The sequence below is a fragment of the Caretta caretta genome, chromosome 2 (assembly GCF_965140235.1).
Source record: "Caretta caretta isolate rCarCar2 chromosome 2, rCarCar1.hap1, whole genome shotgun sequence".
NCBI classification, from domain to species: domain Eukaryota; kingdom Metazoa; phylum Chordata; order Testudines; family Cheloniidae; genus Caretta; species Caretta caretta.
The window spans coordinates 228,783,742-228,804,447 of NC_134207.1; the positions used below are offsets into that span (position 1 = coordinate 228,783,742).

Sequence of the window (20,706 nt, forward strand, 5' to 3'; positions counted from 1 at the left end):
ATAAGTCAGAGATCCACTTGAACAGACATTGTTTAGAGATAACCATACCTTTTGATCTTTTGGTGTTGGAGACAAAGAGTCGTGGAGATTTACTAAATGGCTTAGTCCTAAGTAAAAGGGGATTGCTCGCCTGACATCAAGAGTATGTAGGGATGCTTTGTGTGGAGGTTTAACTTTCCCCGTCTCCGAAAGGGGTTGAACTTTCCATCAGACGTATTTTAAGCCGCAGGTCCCTGTCACGCCGAACCCTTGACTTGAGGCTTGTACAGCGGAGGCACTTTGCAGGGATGTGGGTTTCTCCGAGGCAGTTCACACAATGTGCATGCCCATTGGACCGTGGCATGGAGTCCTGACAGGAAACACACTTTCTGAATCCTGAAGCCCCTGGCATTGTGAACTAGAAATGGCAGGGGAGAGTGTCTCTGCAGGAGAAAATAGTTTCTTGTTTTTGTTTTAAACTAAGTAACTAACTATGAACTACACTAAAGGAAGGGAAACAACTGGGATGTAACCAATAACTATTTCTATATTCTTTGATACTTTTTTTCCTACAGAGACCAGAGAAGAGATGTAGCACTGCCCCGAGTCCCGTCCTCAGCCAGGGACGGTTGAGAAGGAACTGAGGGGGGTGCGGGACGCAGGCGCTCAGGAAGATTCCAACGAGATGGGAGATACCAACTGAGCACCTGTGTCCCGACCAGGCACTGCTACCAAAAATCTCTGATCAACGGCGCTGGGACGCACCAACACCTAGAGTGGAGCACCCGCAGGGACAGCACTCAAAGAAGAACCAACTCGAGATTCAGAAAAAAGGTGTGCAATTTTCAGGAGATATTTAAAATTGGAAACTTGCGAAGTCTCTTAATGCATCATTTGGAGAGGACAGGAAAGTTTATAAAAGTGATCCACATAAATGTGACAAGAGCTTTTTTCTCATTAACATGTAGGCAGTTACAAGAAAATCATATTAGCTACAAACTTCTGACTCTTCACTCCCTCTGACCCCATCACTCTTTCCTGTGACTTCTAAATTCTTGGCAATTAGTGGGACTACATAGGCGTGCTGCAGTTTGAGGTCAACATCACTTATGCAGAGACTAGGCCACATTCATCAATTCATCTTTGGCTTGACTCCATTGAAATGAATAATCATGGATGGATTTGGCCAAGTATAATTGTATGGTACAGTAATTACATGAGGGAGTGACAGATTATGGCAATTGCCATTCCACTGTCCATATACAGGACTATGCTATTTTCCATGGGGACAAATGCTCTAAAGAGAAATTCCCTCCCCTACAATGAGCCCTAGAAGTTGCCCTCTCAAAGCTGTTTGCAATTTCCATCCAGTTATAACCACAAATATTGGGACTCAAAACTACAGTCCTTGACAGCCCAAAGCTTCTGACATTACTGGGTAGGAAGTTTAATCTACAAAGAAGCAGAAATATAAAACACAGCTTTTGATCAAAAGTAACCATTTGTCAGCTGATGTGCCTCTAATTTGTTTTCAGTGACATTATACAGCTGCAGCCAATGGATTCCAGCCAGGTCCAGCAATGAATGGAGTGGGTTTCCTTTGTTTAAATTTAGTATCTGAACATGTTTTGCCCATCATTAAAATTAAATGGAATTGCTCAAAATTGAACCATAGATGTTCAAACTCAAAAGGACTTATTAGGTCACCTAGTCCCTTTGTCTGGCCAAAGCAGGATTGAAAACACATTGGAATCCATACTAACAGAACCTTCTGGGTTTGTTCTAGTCCTTTTATTATTGTACTCAATCAGTATATTCAAAAGTTTAAAAAACAACCAAAAATGCCAGTGTAAACATGCTTCAGGTACATAGGTAATATAAAATATTGCACATATAAAAGTCATATGTTCAGTAATTCTTAATGATAATATTTCATCAGAGTAAAAGAGTCGTGCAGATGATGTGAATTTATTTGGCTGGCTGGACTTGTTTCAGAAACTACTACACACAATTCAATATTTACAAAAGATGAACTCACTGCATTTTCCTGTGTGCGTGTGTAATTCAATCTGAACTGTGGAGGATGCAGAGACGTATGAACCCTGCAGGGTGTGGTTTGCAAGGGTATTTGTGAAATGAATGCAGCAGTTTGTTTTGCAAGGGGTCAGCACAAATCAGCCTAGGGAGGGCTGCTGTCCTCAGTCTAAAGGGATTTTTGCGGCCCAGGAAGTGGTAAGGCACCTTCCTTACCTCCTCAGAAAACAAGAGATTGGGGGAACTCTCCTTTCCTTAAGCCTCAGGGGCAGATAATGTCCCATAACACTAGAAAACCCTCAAAGATTTCCTTGCAGACTGAAGTGAGGCATTAAGATGGACCTTTAGTGCTCAGGTTTTCCAGCTACAGACATGAGGTTTATGGGTCTGTCCATGAGCTGGCTGCCATAAGATAGTGGAATGTCCAACTGAAATATTTCCAGGTCCTTTGGAAGGTTCTTGGGATTGACAGTACTGACCTTGCCCGCTGGTTTCCCCTGCCCTGAAGACAGATGCCAGCAATCCAAAAAAGCCCAGGAAGTAGCAGGATGGATCAGAAGAGGCCACTGGCCGCCCTGAAGATAGGAATCCCAGGTGCTTGGGGGACAGGGAGACCGGCTAGGAAGAAGGAAGGAGAATGAGGAGTGTGTGTGTGTCAGAAAATGAATGTCCTCCTCCTAGATTTCACAAAACATAACAAATTTCAAACTCAGGACAAGCACAGGATAGTCCAAGGTTTTATGAAGATGGTTTGCACAGCTCTATAGCTGAATGAATCCAGCTTAAATAAAGGCCATTCACTGATGTTATAGAAAGAGTTACTGGTGAATTATGGATCTAGTCTTTTGGATCTTAGAAGCAGCAAAGAAACAAATGAACATTTTATTGCCTTTACAACAAAATGTCTTTCCTTCTGTAGGTCATCTCAGCCTTGGATGATCTGCATCCTACTTTTTATATAAATGCAAATTCAGTGCACCTTCTCTGCAAGACTCTTTGTAATATGAGATAACTATAGGATACTCAACCCAAAAACTTAACTTCCTGAAATATCTTAAACACATTAAAGATGTTGTTAGGTCTGTATTTTATAATTTCTTTTAAATCAATCAAATGTTGTCACCTATGACACAACAGTCATGAATTCAACAAAATATGCAGTAGCATTTTTAAGAGGATATTTTAATGAAATAAGTACCCAGGAATAGTGGTGAGAAATTCAGCCCTAGCAAAAAGGTGGGCAAAAATTCCCACAGACTTCAATTGATGTTGCACTAGTTTACACCAAGAATGGATTTGATTCACTGAATTCAGTGCTGTCATCTACAGGTTGAAAAGGGCACAACATATCTTTAAAATATTTTATTATATGCCCCTTCCAATACAATTATATTTAAATTCCCCTGCTCCCCAAATCACCCTTGTAGCCAAGAAAATTGTTCTGAATGTGCAGGTCACTTGTCTATTACATACAAGATAAGCAAATTATTTCCATGTTATGATTTACTTCTCTAAAACTGTGAATCTACGATTAGCTCTGATACTCATCCCAGAAAGGTGGAAAAATAAATAAATTGTGCCCCATGTATAAAGTCCTTTAGAGACTACCTTTCTGCTTCAGAAGTACTTTCACAGTACCAATATATTGCTTGTCTCCCTGAGCCACAATTTCATAAAAGTTCTTATCCTTAGGGAGGTGTCAAAAATATTCTGCATGATACAGTAGTGTTTGAAAGCTTTGTCCTGATCCATCTTCTAGATGATACAGCAATGCAGGCATTTCATCTTTGCAAGGTTTGGGTTATTCTGAAAGTGATTTAACACACCACATGTGTTCAAAAACATCTGTCAAAATCTAGAGCGACTGAAGTATGGTACAAAAACTCTTTGCACAGTGAAGGATTATGTTTTATAAGGCTGGTTTCTGCCCAGGATCATCATCATGTGGTGAATTTTCAGAAACGTTGCATAGATCAGATTACAACATCATGGCACTTGCAATTTCAAAGGAAGTCTGTTGGTAGAAGAAATCCTTCATTTAATCTTTAGCACATTTCTAGGCTTGAACAGGACTCTGAATTGAACCTTCACTCTCCTTTTTTATGCATCAGTAGTCTTGTCATTTGTCAGTTGTTCCCTGTCAGCCATGTCGTCTTGAGGAGGTCTAGCTCTGTCAAAGAAGCCGCACTACAGAAAACAAGGCAACAGAGAAATCACAATAAGGCAGCCACATGATTGTTCTCCTGCAGCTCATGCTCCTTTCCTCTAACCTCCACCCCTCACCATGTTGAGCCTTAACTTAGGGGCTCTTCTTTGCTCCTAGCTGTCACATGGAGTCAACAGAACTAGTTGCATTAGTATGAACTACTCACTTGAATCAGGGTTGTGGAATTGGGCCCATTGTTTATAAGCTCTTGGGAGCAGTGACATTGCCCTTTATGTTGGTAATTACATATATAAACCCACTATATATTGGGAATTCCAGGAGATTTTAAGAATGCACTGAGGTGTAACAGAACCATTCTGCAAACTACTGAACACCCTCAACTCTTATCAAGTCAGTGGAAGTTGAAGGAGATTAGCATCTTGTGAGATCACCTTAAATGCCACCATTTTTTTTTTGCTCTGTAGCTGCTATATATAAATAAAATATTAAATATATTCTAGTGAATTTAAGATTCTACAGGAAAGGCATAAACAGCACGAAAGTAGTGACATAAAAAAGTCCCATCATATGATAAAATACACAATAAAAATGAACACAAAGGGGTGGCATTAGACATCTGACTGAGATAAGTTTAAATCATTGTAATAAATTCAAAAAAATGAACAATAGTAGTAATGTCTTTGCCTTCCTTCCATCATACACACACAGTTTGTTACCTTTTTCTCCAATTAAATGTATTTTTGTAGAGAAAAATTAAGAATTTTTTAAAATTAAGGGAAACATGCGCTACAGAGGAAAACATTAGAAATGCCGTGAACAGAGAAAAGCCATCCAGTCCATCATATGGTACCTGTCCTTTCAGAAGAAATAGTGCTTCTGTCCATGTAGGGTGCTGCACTATTATTATTTAATACACGTTGTGATAAAGTTCCACCTCTACCTTGGTGGGTCCTGCGCTTACTGGCGGATTTTGCTCACCACAGAGATTCACAGTAGCCCTCAGTTTGGCCACTTTCGTGGCTCAAATCTGCCATTCACTCAGATAACCTCAGCATTGGCCAGCATGGGAAAAAAAAAGTAAGAACAATCCCGCAGTCTCTGCTGATCCACCATGTGGGTCGGGGAACAGCCCAGAGACCTTCTCCTCCGGTGGAACCTCCTGTGTTGGATCAGGAGTTGGGAGGTTTGGGGGGAACCCAGGTCCGCCCTCTACCCCAGGTTCCAGCCCAGCGCCCTGTGAACTGCAGCTGTGTAGAGTGCCTTCTGGAACAGCTGCGTGACAGCTACAACTCCCTGGGCTACTTCCCCATGGCCTCCTCCCAACACCTTCTTTGTCCTCACCACACAGGACCTTCCTCCTGATGTCTAATAACGCTTGTAATCCTCAGTCCTCCAGCAACACGTCCTCTCACTCCCAGTTCCTTACACACCCCTCACTAACTGGAGTGAGAGCCTTTTTAAACCCAGGTGTCCTGATTAGCCTGCCTTAATTGATTCTAGTAGCCTCTTGATTGGCTGCAGGTGTTCTAATCAGCCTGTCTGCCTTAATTGTTTCCAGAAAGTTCCTGATTGTTCTGGAACCTTCCCCGTTACCTTATCCAGGGAAAAGGGACCGTACTTAACCTGGGGCTAATATATCTGCCTTCTATCACTCTCCTGTAGCCATCTGGCCTGATCCTGTCACAATATATACAATGTTCAAAGTAGGAAAAGTGCTTTACTCTTTGGGCAGGGATCTTGTCTCCCTATTGTTTTGAAAAGTGCTTTCCATTCTTTGAATGCAGTCCTGGCTTCACTGATTTCAACAGCAACCTTCTCATTGACTTCAATGGAGCCAGAATTTCACCCTTTGGTGCCAGAGAGATAATACAGCATTCTCAATGGACAATAGCATTTTGCATCCCAGGGTGCTATGTTGCAGTGATATATTCTTCTGAAAGACTGGCTAGATTATTAATTATTTTCTATTCATAACATTTGTTGTGAAGACAGTGGGAGTTTTAGGTGGACGAGGAAAGCTGGATTGGACCCCAGAGTGTAAATAAAAATCTATATTTAGTAAAGCTGCTTATGACAGTCACTATTAAAAGCCTGATTTGAATGTTGTCATCAACAGTAACTCTAATGACACAGTTTGTGTTTATCCCAATTCAGAAGTGGTTACAGTAAGGCACAATTACTGAAGGAATTTCAAATCAGTGAAATAAAGTGACAAAGGGATGAGCAGCTGGCCTTGAGTTGGGGGGCCATTTTACAGGGCTAGCTTAAAGATCGTTGAGAGATGACACTTTTTCCAAGGACTAAGTGATGGGTAGAAACGACTTCAACTTCTAGTGTTATAAGGGATGTTTCCAGGAACCCTGAAGAAGAAGATTGTCTTAAAACCTGTGAAATAAAAATCAACCAACTCACTGACTGTGAATCTGATAACTTGTAATTAAAAAAAAAATCAGAGACAACCTGGTAATATTAAAAGAAATCTCCTTAAAAGTAATCTCCTCCCAAATTGGGTGAGGGATTGTATAATTATGTGCTAACAAAAATGGCAGTTCCTTAAGGATTCAAGGAAAATGAAACAAAAATGCTTTGTGAACCTAAACACTCCAGAAAGAAGATCATAAGTCTTCAGAATCAGAGCCAAACTCTGTAAAACCATTTATAACCAGACTTTCATAACAAAGAAGACTTTGAAAGCAATGTCCCTTCACAAAAGTCAGCAACATAAGCATGTCATCATATGCTACATCAAAGAAGACATAAGTCTATTGTTGCTTTTGCTCCAAACTCTTAAAGGTCACAGGTTCCAATTTGTCTCTCTCGCTCTCTCTCTCTCTTTTTTTTTTTTGGTTGGTCATCCTAAATCTTGTAAGTATCCTTCCAAGTTTCATTAAGTAAATAATAATAATACAACATACCTTCCACAAAGCTAAGGTCAAAATAGCCAGAACCAACAATCCAAGGAGTATTGCTAGTATTATAACCCATAAAGGGATTACAAAGGAGACGTTTGGAGTAGCCCAGATGATAGATGTTCTTATCTGAAACGAAAAGACATGAGTTGTAAATGAATAATAATAAATGAAACCAGAAAATGAAACACAATGAAATTGCCAGATTAGAAACATATACTGCCCACAGTTCTTGTACATCAACTTTATTTGCTGCAACTTTATTCACAATAATCCTTAAAAATGGGATTTGCACAGACAAATATACCTCTTATATTAGACATAATATAAAATATTTTCACCCACTGAATATAGAATCACTCTGAAGCTCAACAAATTAACAGTAAATGCTTCAAAACCATACAAGGAACCAAACTCTGCTCTCAGTTACACCAGTGTAAAATCCAGAGTAATATTGTCTTAAATAGTCTGAACAATGGTGTAAACAAGAACCAATTTCAGCCTAAGTTCTCTACTGGAACTAAAATATGTACCATCTACATAATATGTTGTAATCTAAAATCTTTTGCTGACAAACCAATACAATTTTTTTTAATATTACCTTATGTTTCAGCTAAGCAGCCCAAGAGCTAAACTCATATAGAACATGTCATCCATGTAATATAAGCATAATGCACAAAAATACCATTGTTTTTGAACTCTTAGTTACATTTTGAACTCTCACACTTGAAGGAAGCCTAGTATACATGTAAAATGACCATTTTAATGTATTGAGATGTAATCGGAAAGTATAGCAACAGCTCTCTCATTGTCTGTGGCTCTAGAAAGCAGCAGGTGTGGATAATATGTGAATTATGAGGAGCTAAGGTCTTCCCACTGATTTTACAAAATCATCTAGATTCCAAGCCTTCATTGTAACAAATGAAGCTAACAGCTCTTCTAGCTTTTTCCCCTCCCGTCTTCCCAATAAATTATCTCCTGGCTCTCTGCTCCATACCTCATATCCAGTTAATTCTACTCCCTCAGATACTGCTCAAAGCTCTCCTCATCAATCTCACTTGTTACTTTGTTTCTCTCAGATGTTTCTAAGTTGAAAGAGTTAGCTTGAGCTTTCCTTATCTCCTTACTCATAGGTTACATCCTCTGTCATCTTTCTCTAGCTTTCTTCTTTTACTTTGCACTAGGAAGTTTTCTTGGGTTTTCTGCTGGACCCATCTCACATACTCCTCTTCAGCCTAAGTAGAGTAAGTTTGTGGCAGATGGAACTCATCCTGCTCTTCATGATGGAATGCAACCACCAGGAAGTTTTCACAGCAAATTGATTATATGCCTTCTGAAGCTATCTTCTACTTTTACTGCTTGAGGTACTGCCAGGAAATCAGAGTCCTTACTTATTGAGTCTGCTGCTTACTGCTAGTCCCTCTGCCACATTCTAGGCTCAAATAATTTAGTCCAATATTGTATCCTTCTGGTGTCTGCCAAGATTTTTCTCACTCTCTCTCTTGGCCCTCGTCTTGACAGCTAAGTCTCTTTTTCATCAAATTCTTCCATGCAGACTCCCCTTTTCCCTTATCATTAAATAATAATTAACTCATCAGGATCTAGATTTAGCTGTTCTGGTGCTCCTCTCACTTACACCAGTGTAAAACAGAACCATCTCCACTGAAATCAACAGAGCTACACTAGTGTAAAACTAGTGAAAGAGGAGAATCGGGTCCAACTTTTTCAGCCCTGCCAAAAATTCTCCATTTGCTAAGCTTTGGCTATTAGCTAACTGGCCAATTATAACCAAATAGTTCTGAACTTACTAATTCACTTTAATGGAGTATTCAATTTGAAGATTGATGATGACCTCTTGGCCCTTAGAATGAGTCATTTTAGTGATTAAGATTCTAAGGACAGGTCTACACTACAGCCGGGATAGATGCTCTGAGATCGATTTACTGGTGGTCGATTTTGCGGGTCTAGTAAAGACCCGCCAAATTGACTGCAAATCGCTCTCCAGTCAACCCCTGTACTCTACCCCCAACGAGAAGAGTAAGGTAAGTCGACAGGAGAGTTTCTCCCATCAACCCCTCGCAGTGTAGACCCCATGGTAACTCGACCTAAGGTACGTTGACTCCAGCTACATTATTCACGTAGCTGGAGTTGCGTAGTGTAGGTCGACTTATCGTAGTAGTGTAGACATAGCCCCTGTGATGGACAAGTGCCAAGTTAACTCCACTCCTTCTGTCTGTGTTTCTTGCTTTTTTTTTTTAAAAACAGTATCTCCAACTTTCTTTGTGAACCTGATCTTTCTCTTTCTTTCTCCCTCCCTCCCTTGATCATGGCCTCCCTCTCTTTTTGTAAGCACCAGCAGACCCTTTCCCTGCTTCCAACTACCATCATTCCTAACTGCATAAGCCAGTCCTTTCCACATGTTCCATCTCTGTGCCTCTAGTTCCTGGTCTGAGGCAGCACTTGCAGAGTTAGCAGGCGGAGAGTGGTGGGAGGATTGGTATGGCCTAATAAGATACATCTGTCTACACTTCTAGAGTGCAGTCATTGTAGTATCTGGGTTCTGTTACCTGATTCAAAATCAAAGTGAGTAGGGTTATACTAAAAGAAGGACGAAAATCTATGTTCTGGATAACAGTCCTGACCTAACAAGGCTAGAACACTTATCTTCCAGCTACAATGTATCCTGTGGGTTCCCCAGAAGACACTCAGAAACTGTCCAGTCCTTATGTTTAACACTAAGATTGGCCAGAGTCCCACTGATTAAATGCCAACATTGTTAGACATATTGTCATTGATCTTGTAACGGAAACATTCAGCTACCATGCTTCTCCACTGCAGCTGGGAACACTTATTGAACCCTGATACTGCATTCATTTGTAAACATGCTCCATAGAAATTTGGATGCAAATATGCAAAAAATCATATATTCTTTATCCAATAAAATTAAGTGAAATTTGTTTCCTTTCTCAAATAAACACCACAAAACTCCCACTACCCTCCAAACACTCCCTTTCCCCACATACCAGGGTAAAAGGAATAGATTCCACCACTGTAGTTTTTTTCACATCTTATAGGGCATTGCAGAATGTTGTAGGCTTTCTACACCACTTGGTTCAGCAGTAACAGTGGAGGCCTCCTAGTTTAATATATTAATAAATATTTTGAATGGCTTTTCTTGTGTCTCACAGCAATTCTGTATCCGGCATTAAAATGCAAGGGCATCAAGAATGAGAGCAAGGTCAGCTGCTCTGTCTGCAGTCACTGCACACAGAAAACTCTGTCACGGATAATAATGAATTGGTACAAAAGGCCTATCTGGCCAAAATAGTCATGAGAGTTGTAGAGATGAGTGGCTGCACAAAATCTGTAACAGAGCAAGGCACTGACTAACGGGGAGAAGAATTTCTCTCTGCTGCTTAAATATTATGGTGGGAACCCTGAGGTAAATCTTGTAGGCTCAGATTAAGTATTGAGCAAGGGATAAGAATGGATTAAAAACAAAAAAACCCTCACAGACAGCCCAAGAAGAGAGACTGATAAGATATATCTGAAACAAAGTGCTGTCTCTGTTGGAAAAGTTCTTGGTTCCCGATACTTCACGAGCAAGGAGTAATATTTCTATCTGAATATGATCAAAGACTATAGGCCTGTGGCCAACTTCACATACATCACTTCCACACTGGTGTAATTCATTTGACTTCAGTAGATTTGCTGTCATAAAGGGGTGCAGCACTGGGACCTAGTACTGGTGTTACTTGTCTGAGGCTGCTGGTGACAAAAAAGAAGCAGTAAAGCAAGACCTACAGGCACGTCAAGAAACCTTTGAAATTTGCAACCAGAAGCTGACCTAAGTAGCACCTTCTATCAGCCTGAATCTGATGGACTCAGAAAACTTATTTGCCTGCAATATTGTTGTGATAAAGCCATTGCTGATCTTAATATCTCGAACCAAATTCACACCTGGTGTAAGCAGTAATGCAGGGTACTTAAATGCAGTAGGCCCAGGAGTCAAAGAAATTGCACGAGGGATAATATTGACAATTGTAACAGGGCATTATAAAAAAAGACAACACACCTACAAGAAATTATCCAGTTATGTTTGGGTGGGTAAAGAGCCAGTTGGTGACAGTTTCTTGACACTGCACATTTTAAACAAGAAAATAACTAGAGGGCTAGGCAAGTGGCCAGTAGACATTACAGCTAGCTGCTTTATTTTTTGTTTAAAGACCTTTGAATAAGTCGTGACCATCTAATTGTGCACATAGGGCCTGATCTAAGTCCTACAGAAATCAATGGAAAGAATCCCATTGACTTCAACAGGCTTTGGATCAGGCTCAAAGCTTGTTTATGTAACTACAGCCTCCTCTCACTCTTACCTTATCCCCTCTCACCCATCCCTTTCATTTGTTTGTTGCACTCATTTGTTGTACCGTGTCCCAATTTAGATCATAAACACGTTAGGTTAGGTAATGTGTGTTATTATGGTTTTGGCGGAGCATCTTACACAATGGGGTACCATTCCTAATTGGGACTTCTGAGTGCTCCACTAATACAAATAATAACTGATGAATTGTGAACCAATTATCACCTTGCCAGTCTGAGTGGGAGCTGCAACCCTTTCCCTTACCCTTCATTGGTACCTTTTGTCTTTTAAGGTAGTAAGCAATTTGCCGCAAGGCTGTGCCATCCTCCTATCACCCTCTATAGAGCTTACAATTTATGTAACATCAATAAAAAGCCTTAATCCTGTGCAGGTGCAGAGTGTAACACTTACGAGGTTCAGAGTGTTGCATTAATCAGGCAGTGCAGGGGAAGATGGTCTTTTATTAAGGAGAGCGCTGCTGCATGGTCACCAAATTATGCCAATCTTGTAGCAGGAGTAAGGCCAGAGAAGGGAATACACAGCTAAAGGCCTTATTTACACCTTTTTATCACACCTAAACCCACGTCTCCTCACCCATGCCCATTCTCTGCCAACCCCATGCACCTCTTTGTCTTGTGTTCTTGAAAGCAAAGCAGTGGTGGTGCGAGCTGTTTGTAATTTACTTCCTCTGAATGGGAAGGACTATGCCTAATGCGTAACCCTAGCTGTGCCTACACAAAGCCTGCACTCACACTAGCCTTAGAACATAACAACCCTGTGTTCCCCGCTGCGCACTGCACAAGGCCTAATAATGCAGTCACTGATAGACAACTTGAGAATGCTGGCTCTGAACACCCACAGGAAGAGGCTGGCACAGGAGAAAGAACAAAACATCCTTCCAGTTTTTGTCTTCCTTATTCTAATATCTACACAGCGGACCATATGTCATGCACACTCTCCACAAACAGTTTTTACTTATGATTTTGATTTAGGACAGATTTGTGTTATTTCAACTTGGATATCTGCACTTCTCCATGTGGTTTCAGGTTTAGTGCTAGGGGAGCAGAGCCAGTTAACATTTTGAGGGGGTTTATCTGTTTTCATCTGAAGTTACAAGGATTTGGAATTTTTGTACAAGATTTACATGTTTGGCAGCAGAATTTTGATGCATTTTGGTTTTCCTACATGGCTAATGCTAATTTTTTCCCCTATGTTGAACAAAGCAAATGGCTTGTGCTTTCCTCTATCATGATGAAGGGATTCACATCAGGGATGCAGCAGCAGGCCATAGTGATTTTCTGTCTGTTACATTGCTGCGGGAGCTGCTGAAGTGGAGAGCTGGAATCTGAGGGGAGCACACTTCTGTGTGTGTGTGTGTGTGTGTGTGTGTGTGTGTGTGGATTCACCCACCTGTGACAATGAGGACTGCCAGGAGCAAAAAGTAAAGTTGTGGTGTGGTAGGTGACAGTATAGCTCACAAGGAAGTGTGTGGGAGCCTATTAATTTCATTGGGTGATCTCTGGTTCTTGTGTTATGTGAAGGGGTAAATTACACCACTGATGATTTTATAGACCTCTATCATATCCCCCCTTAGTCATAGCTCTTCTAAACTGAATAGTCCCAGTCTTTGTAATCTCTCCTCGTGGAGAAGCTGTTCCATACCCCTCATCATTTACTTTGCCCTTCTCTGTAGCTTTTTCAATTCTAATATATCTTTTTTTGAGATGGGGCGACCAAAAATGTATGCATGTTCAAGGTGTGGGAGTACCAGGGATTTATATAGCAGCGTTACGATATTTTCTGTCTTATTATCTATCCCCTTCCTAGTGGAAGCATTCTGTTCGCTTTTATGACTGCTGCTGCACATTGAGCAGATGTTTTCAGAGAACTATCCACAATGTGTAAACTATCCACTATTTTGAGTCATAACAATTAATTTAGACCCCATAATTTTGTATGTATAGTTGGGATTATTTTTTTCCAATGTGCATTACTTTTCATTTATCAACATTGAATTTCATCTGCTATTTTGTTGCCCAGACACCCAGTTTGGTGTGATTCCTTTGTCACTCTTCACAGTCAGCTTTGGACTTAATTATTTTCAGTAAGTTAGTATCATCTGCAAACTTTGTCACCTCACGGTTTACCCCCTTTTCCCGATCATTTATGATAATGTTGAACTCTACCAGTCCTAGTACAGATCCTTTGGGGACCCCACTATATACCTCTCTTCATTGTGAAAACTGACTCTTTATTCCTACCCTTTGTTTTTTATCATTTAACTGGTTATTGATCTATGAGAGGACCTTCCCATTTACCCCATGACTGCTTACTTTGCTTAAAAGCTTTTAATCTAAGACCTTGCCAAAGGCTTTCTGAAAGTTGAAGTACAGTGGCACCCTCCTATCAAGTATACTAATTTTTAGGGTTGCAAAGTTTAAAGGGTAGAGTGATATTACAAATTTAAGCACATATTTCTCCCAGTGTGCATTAAAATAGCCACATAGAAATTAAGAAAAACATTTTCAGGTAAGTTCCTGTTGTTTCTGATAATGCATGCTGTTTAGGGATAATCTAGAAAACAACATTTAAAATAAAATGAAGAATTTAAATCCTTTCACATGTAGCTGTGTACTATACTATACTATACTATACTATGCCTAGATAAGTTGTGGAATCTCCTTCACTGGAGGTTTTTAAAAAGAGACTTGATAGTCATCTGTCTTGGATAGTTGAAACACAACAAATCCTGTATCTTAGCAGAGGGTTAGACTAGATGACCCTTGCAGTCCCTTCTAATCCTATGGTTCTATGATTCTACATCAATTGGATCACCTTGTCCGTATACTTGCTGGCAACCTCAAAGAATACTAATAAATTGGTGAGGCATAATTTCCCTTTACAAAAGCCGTGTTGACTCTTCTTCCACATATCATGTTCATCTATGTCTGATAATTCAATTTTTTACTAAAGTTTCAACCAATTTGCCTGATACTGTATTTAGGCTTATGGCCTGTAATTGCCAGGATTGCCTCTGGAGACTTTTAAAAAAATCAAAGTTACATTAGCTATCCTCATATCATCTGGTACAGAGGCTGATTTAAGCAACAGATTGCATAACATAGTTAGTAATTGTGCAATTTCATATTTGGAGTCCTTCAGAACTCTTAGGTGGATACCATCTGGTTTATTATGGTTTAATTTACCAATTTGTTCCAAAGCCTCATCTACTGACACCTCAATCTAGGACAGTTCTTTAGATTTTGTTACCTAAAAAGTATGGCTGTCATGTTGGAATCTCCCTGTCTTCCTTTGCAGTGAAGACAGATGCAAAGAATTAAATTTAGCTTCTTTGCAATGGCCTTGTCTTGAGTGCTCCTTTAGCATCCTGATCATCCAGGAGTCCCACCGATTGGCAGGCTTTCTGCTTTGGATGTACTTTTAAATGTTTTTTGCTGTTAGATTTTGTCTTTTGCTAGTCTCTCTTCAAATTCTTTTTTGGCCTGCCTAATTATACTTTTACACATGACTTGCCAGAGTTTATGCACTTTTCTGTTTTCCTCCAGACAGGTCCAAACTATAGCCCAGAAAGTGCCTGTGTTCGGCTAGTTAATTCACAGATCATGGTCCTGTTGGAAATGCAGAAACTGTGTTTATCTTTGTGTCTTGTAAAGTGTTGAGCACTTCCAGCATTAAATAAATAACTAAGCAAATCATAGTGCCAAATAGGATGCTCATTGCAATGTTAACCTTTTATCTTTATTCCTTTTGGAAACAGTTTTATTATTAAAATGCCAGCTTATTCATAGCTATCTGATTTATCTGCTATTTTAAGAAACAGTAGCTTTAAGTTAGTTATTCTTGTAATGCCATTGCTACTTCAATAACATTACAGCCAATTAATCTGCTTTTCATCTAATCTTTAATCATTTTTCTTACAGGGGTTGATAGATCATAAATAACCTCTTTAATACTCCTACATTTTACCATCAAACATTTACAGTATAATGTTCTTGTATATTTTGAAAAAATGCCCAAAGCAATAAGTAAAAGTTCCCCTGAGCTTGGTATCATAATTAATATTGACATTTGTGTTTACATATTATAATGCCTTGTGTAAACAGACTTCTTAGGGATTACAAGGCTGTTTAAAATAAACATACCCAGTAGTTCATACTGTATAACACTGTTTAAAACAAAAGAGTAAAAAAAGTGTATTAAAACCAGCTTTGTTCACTGCAGAAAAATTGATCAAACAAACTATGCCAAAGTCATTCTGGGTAGATCCTATTATACATTTAAGATAAGAAAAGTAATTTTATTTTTATCAAATACAAAACTTGATTTTGTATTTATCAAATACAAAATCAAGAGTCACATAACCAAAGTCAAGGAAGTTACCAGCTATACTAATCCCATACCTCAGTCTTTACTACAAAGAATTTCCTGTGCAAACATTATTGAAGGAATGCATAAAATCTTATTTACAATAATTATATCTAGACTAAAATGGCAATTTCCTCTTGAACGTTACAGCCTTCAGCAAGAAAGAACTTCCAGTTGTACAATATACAGGTCTGATTCAAAGCCCATTGAAGTCAATGGAAAGACTCCCCTTTACATTTTTGATTTAGGATCAGGCCCCATTACAGAGTGCTACTGAAGAGCAGGAGTAAACAGTTCCTAAGGGTCATCTGATCTATTTAGTTTTATTGTAATCGATTCACCATTCAGTTATGTTTCCAGCATCCTTCCTCTTTCCTGACCATGTACAAGATAAGCACCATATCCCATGACAAAAATACCATGCTCTAAATCCCTCAAAGACTCGTGTAAATGCTTAATTTTAACTTTACCAATATTCCCATTGAAGTTAACTGATTATTTACATACTTAAAATTAAATATGTACAAAAGTCTGCTGTATAAACTATAATCTCCACTCATTTCATCAGACCTTTTTCTGAATCAGCCAACAGTACTGTGTCATCTGCACAGAGAAATGTTATTCACCAATTTTGCATTCATCTTTATACTGTCTTCTGTTTCTTCAATTAATTTAATCAAATACTCTATAAATGTTGAATCAAGAAGGTGACGTTATACAACCTCGTCTGACTCCTCTCTTGATCTCCATTAGATTTAAATTTTCATCTCCCTTTATAATCGCCTTCTGATGCCAGTATAATTATTTTAATACTTTTGTATCAATCAATTCTGACAGATTGTAATGTATTGAGCAAACTGTGGTCATATGCAAGGATCCTGGGAAAACATGCAGGATCCCAATGTATGACTGAGCTGTATGGCAAGTCAGAAATTATTGCTACTTCGGAAGAATCATTGTAGGAAATGGAAAATTGGATATTGAAATCAGCACCAGAATAGCAAGAGCAAAAGGGTAAGTAATGGCTGCTATACCTCCACAAGGTCATGAGACCAGGCCATATGTCTCTGGATTCCATCTTGGGATGTCAGTGTTTTTCCACAAAATGAGTTTTGGAACATATGTTCCAGCCATATGCTAACGCTACATAAGGCAGGCGGTGACATCATCCGTGATTCTTCACTCCCCACACAAGACGATGCCTGGAAACACCTGAGCAACAAAGACTGAACTGGGGAAAGTGCTGGACTCAGGCGAAAGGGATTCCTAGCCTCTGTATGAAAGATCTGGGGATTCCAAGCTGTAAAGCAAGTGCAGCTTGTCCCTTAAGAATCTGTAAGCCTGCTTGTACCATCTCTCAGGGTGAGAATTTGGTAATTCTTATCCTATCTTTCTAGTATCTTAGGCTTAGTTTGCATTTTTGTTTATTTTGTTTATTTGCTTTGATCAGTTTGCTATCACTTATAATCACTTAAAATCCATCTTTTGTAGTTAATAAACTTGTTTTTGCTTTATTTAAACCAGTGAGTTGCAGTGAAGTGTGTGGGAAATCGTAGCTCAAGGGGCAAAGGCTGTTGCATTTCCTTTCCACATTGAGGGGGAGGCGAACTGGTTAATAAATTCATACTGGTCAGGGTTTTGACCAGGGCAGGATGGTACAGCTCTCAGGTCTAGGCTGGGAAGCTGGTGGTTATTTTGGCTGTCGCCTCTCTATTGTTGGTTCACATGCAGTGGCTGGTCAGAAAGTCTTTATGTAACTGCAGCTTGGTGTGTCCCTACCCATGTGTATGCTGGTGGAAGTGTAGGACCGGGCGTGGGTCTGCTGCTTGTCACAGCAGCACAGTGAGAGAGGAAGCCCAGGCTGGTGGCTCAGAGGGCTCAGTGGTCCAGTGCCAGGTGGCACCCTGGGGGGAATCTGTCACACAAACCTCCAGTAAAGAGATTCCACATAAGTAGTAGTAGCATATTGGGGGTATGCTGTATTTATTACAATATATCTTACCTAAACTCCAAGATTATGGAGGGTGCAAGTAATTTATGAAGTATAATCATGTTGCAAATTGATTTTTAAAAATGTTACAATCGTTATTCTGCCCCTTGCCCTGTCTCACAAAAAGACAAACTTCCAAATAAATCCTTGGATAGATACTTTCAAACCACAAGCACGGATCTTTTACAGAAAGAGCAAAAAATATGAAGTATTGCTGAACTTCAAGAAAAATTCTTCTCACAAGTGAAACTTCAAAAGATCTTGTGCACATATCACATCAAGCTGTAGAGTTGGCAAACATCCACTGTGATAGTCAGATAGGAGAAGACATAAAAGCACTATAATTTTTCAACATTTTACAGTTGCCATAACAGGAATTGTGCGTAAATCATCTACACAAAATAACACGCATTCTACTGGAGTAAAAGAATAAAAAAGGCTTATCTGATCATTTAGTAGATCATCTGAGACTTGTTGAGAACAGCAGGCTATCACCTGTGGCAAAGCACTTCAGACCAGATGGATGCAGTATGATCAACAATGTTCTGTGCAACATGTGTTTCTATTATGGAACACGTTGCAGAAAACACAAATAACTTGAATTTATCATTCAGCTTGGAGCCTTTGAACCCCTCTGGATGAACACAGTATATTGAGCATCAAAACTTGCAGGGTGCAATCCTGGCCCTATTGACGTCAGTGGGAGTTTTGCCATTGACTTCAGTGAGGCCAGGATTTCACCCTCTGTTTCCAAGCCTAAACATAAATTAACTATACAACAAGCACCTGTTCAAAAAAGGAGTGATCCAAAGGAAGAAACATTCTATAGCTTGAATCCCATACAATATATTTTGCTTGTGTAAATCTAAACCTATACCACTATATTGGTTTTATGGGCCAGAAAATATTCTGTTCCTTAGTAGGACTCATAGATAGACAGATTATAATTTGTTGGCTCAGGATTTAATTTTAGGTTTGAATTGATTGATCTTATATCTTTTGTAAAGAATGAGGACTGAGAATGATAAACCTCCTTAAATATGTAGAACAAAAAGGCTTCAGGTTTTGGACTACTATGGTGCACTCACATGTTATTTATTTATTTCATTTAGTACTGGCAAATGAGTTCTCCCTTGCATTCATTTAAAAAATAAAATTGAACACCTATATGAACAGACTCTTCTACTTTATTCCCAACATTTAGTTCTTTGGCAACAACAAAAATGTAAAACCCCACAGGGCCAGAAACTGGGACCACATCAGATTCTGGGTCATTGATGTCTCCACATCACCACAGGAGGCTTAGGCTGTATGCTTCCTGCCTCCTGATGCTTCACTCTTGTTTTGCCCTCTGGCCTGCCTCAGATTCTAACCTTCAGGCATCCAACTCGGCCTGACTCATGACTCCTTCTGCTCCTGACTCATGACTCCCACTGGGTCTGACTGCTCACGCCCCACTCATGACAATTTGTTCAGACCAACCTTCACCCTGGCCCCCAAATCCATCCAACCCCCTCACAGATGATGGAGGCAGTGGGCTGCCTTCCAACCATCAGCTCCCTGAGGGCCCATGAGCTGCAGGACTAAGTCACCTGTCTGCAGGTGAGAACTTCACACTAAAGACCCACACTATGCAGTGTGCACTGGAAGCACAGAACCTTCTCACTGCTGCTGCTCACTTCTAATGGTTTGTGGCTGATGTTGAACAGAATGAGGTGGCCCACCTTTACCAGTTCTGCTGGGGGCTCAATGATGAGGTAAAAGACGAGCTAGTCTGTGTGGAACATCCCACCCACCTAGGTCTTGGGGCAGGTGCAGCAGATCCCCCCCAGAACTAGCAATGAAGGACACCAGGGCTGCTGCCAACTTTATGATGAAGCAGCCAATACCCTGCAGATCCCCTTCTGGTCAAAACCCACAGCAGACCCGGTGGAGACTATTGATGGGTCACCCCATCATCGGGACCTGTGACTGGGGAGACCATCCCCTCAAAGGCCATAGTGGAAGGGCACCGAAAAATAATATGCTTTGATGTGATCTGCTCCCTGTTCTTCCCGATAATTCTGAGCATTTGTTGGTTGGAATGGCATGATCCATGTATCTCCTGGCGGCAGAGGAGTATTAGCTTCTCCTCTGAATACTGTCAGAAAGTGTGCCTCCAATGAAACAATCTGCCCCAAGTGTCCCACACCTGGGGCCCCAGGATGAGAGGAGACCCTCAGAAGCAGAACGTACAGCAGGGGAGCTACTCCAGGCCAGAACCTCAGCCTCTCTGACAAGTACCATGACTACCTGGATGTGTTTGAGAAGAAGAATGCAGACTCATTACCCCCACATAGAGACTATGACTGCCTGATAGACCTACAGCCCGGGGCCCTATGGATTGATATACTCCATATTTGAACCAGAGCTGGAGACACTATGTGAGTATATCCAAAAAAACCACACCAAGGGCTTCATTCAGAGATCTTGCTCTCCAGCAGGGGCACCAGTCCTATCTGTGAAGAAGAAAGATAGTCTACACAGAGGCATAGTGACCTATCGCACATTGAACCAAGTGACCATACATAACTGGTACCCTTTGCCCCTCATTATGGAATTTCTGGGCTGCCTGCAACTGTCAGGATCTTCACAAAACTAGATCTTTGGGTGGCATACAATCTAGTGCATATAAAGCCTGGGGATAAACAGAAGACTACTTTTCGCACCCTATATGGGCACGTTGAGGACTTGATGATGCTGTTTGGCTTGATCAATGCCCCTGCAACATTTCAGTATTTCATAAATATCATATTCAGGGATCTCCTGGACTGATATGTAATTATCTATCTTGAAGATATACCGGTATTTTCTGAGAACCCGGAGCAACACTACCACC

General features: G+C 40.2%; 1 protein-coding gene across 1 annotated transcript in view; it reads right to left on the bottom strand.

The window, feature by feature from the left end:
- Window positions 1-1,738: 1,738 nt before the first annotated feature.
- The window catches only part of ITGA8 (integrin subunit alpha 8), a 174,045-nt gene continuing 155,077 nt past the window's right edge, over window positions 1,739-20,706 (bottom strand). The window contains exons 29-30 of the mRNA XM_048838037.2: window positions 7,096-7,218; window positions 1,739-4,200 (exon numbers count right to left, since the gene is read on the bottom strand). Of these exons, the coding sequence (XP_048693994.2) occupies window positions 4,114-4,200; window positions 7,096-7,218 (210 nt within the window). The 3' untranslated portion in view covers window positions 1,739-4,113. The remainder of the gene's footprint in view (window positions 4,201-7,095; window positions 7,219-20,706) is intronic.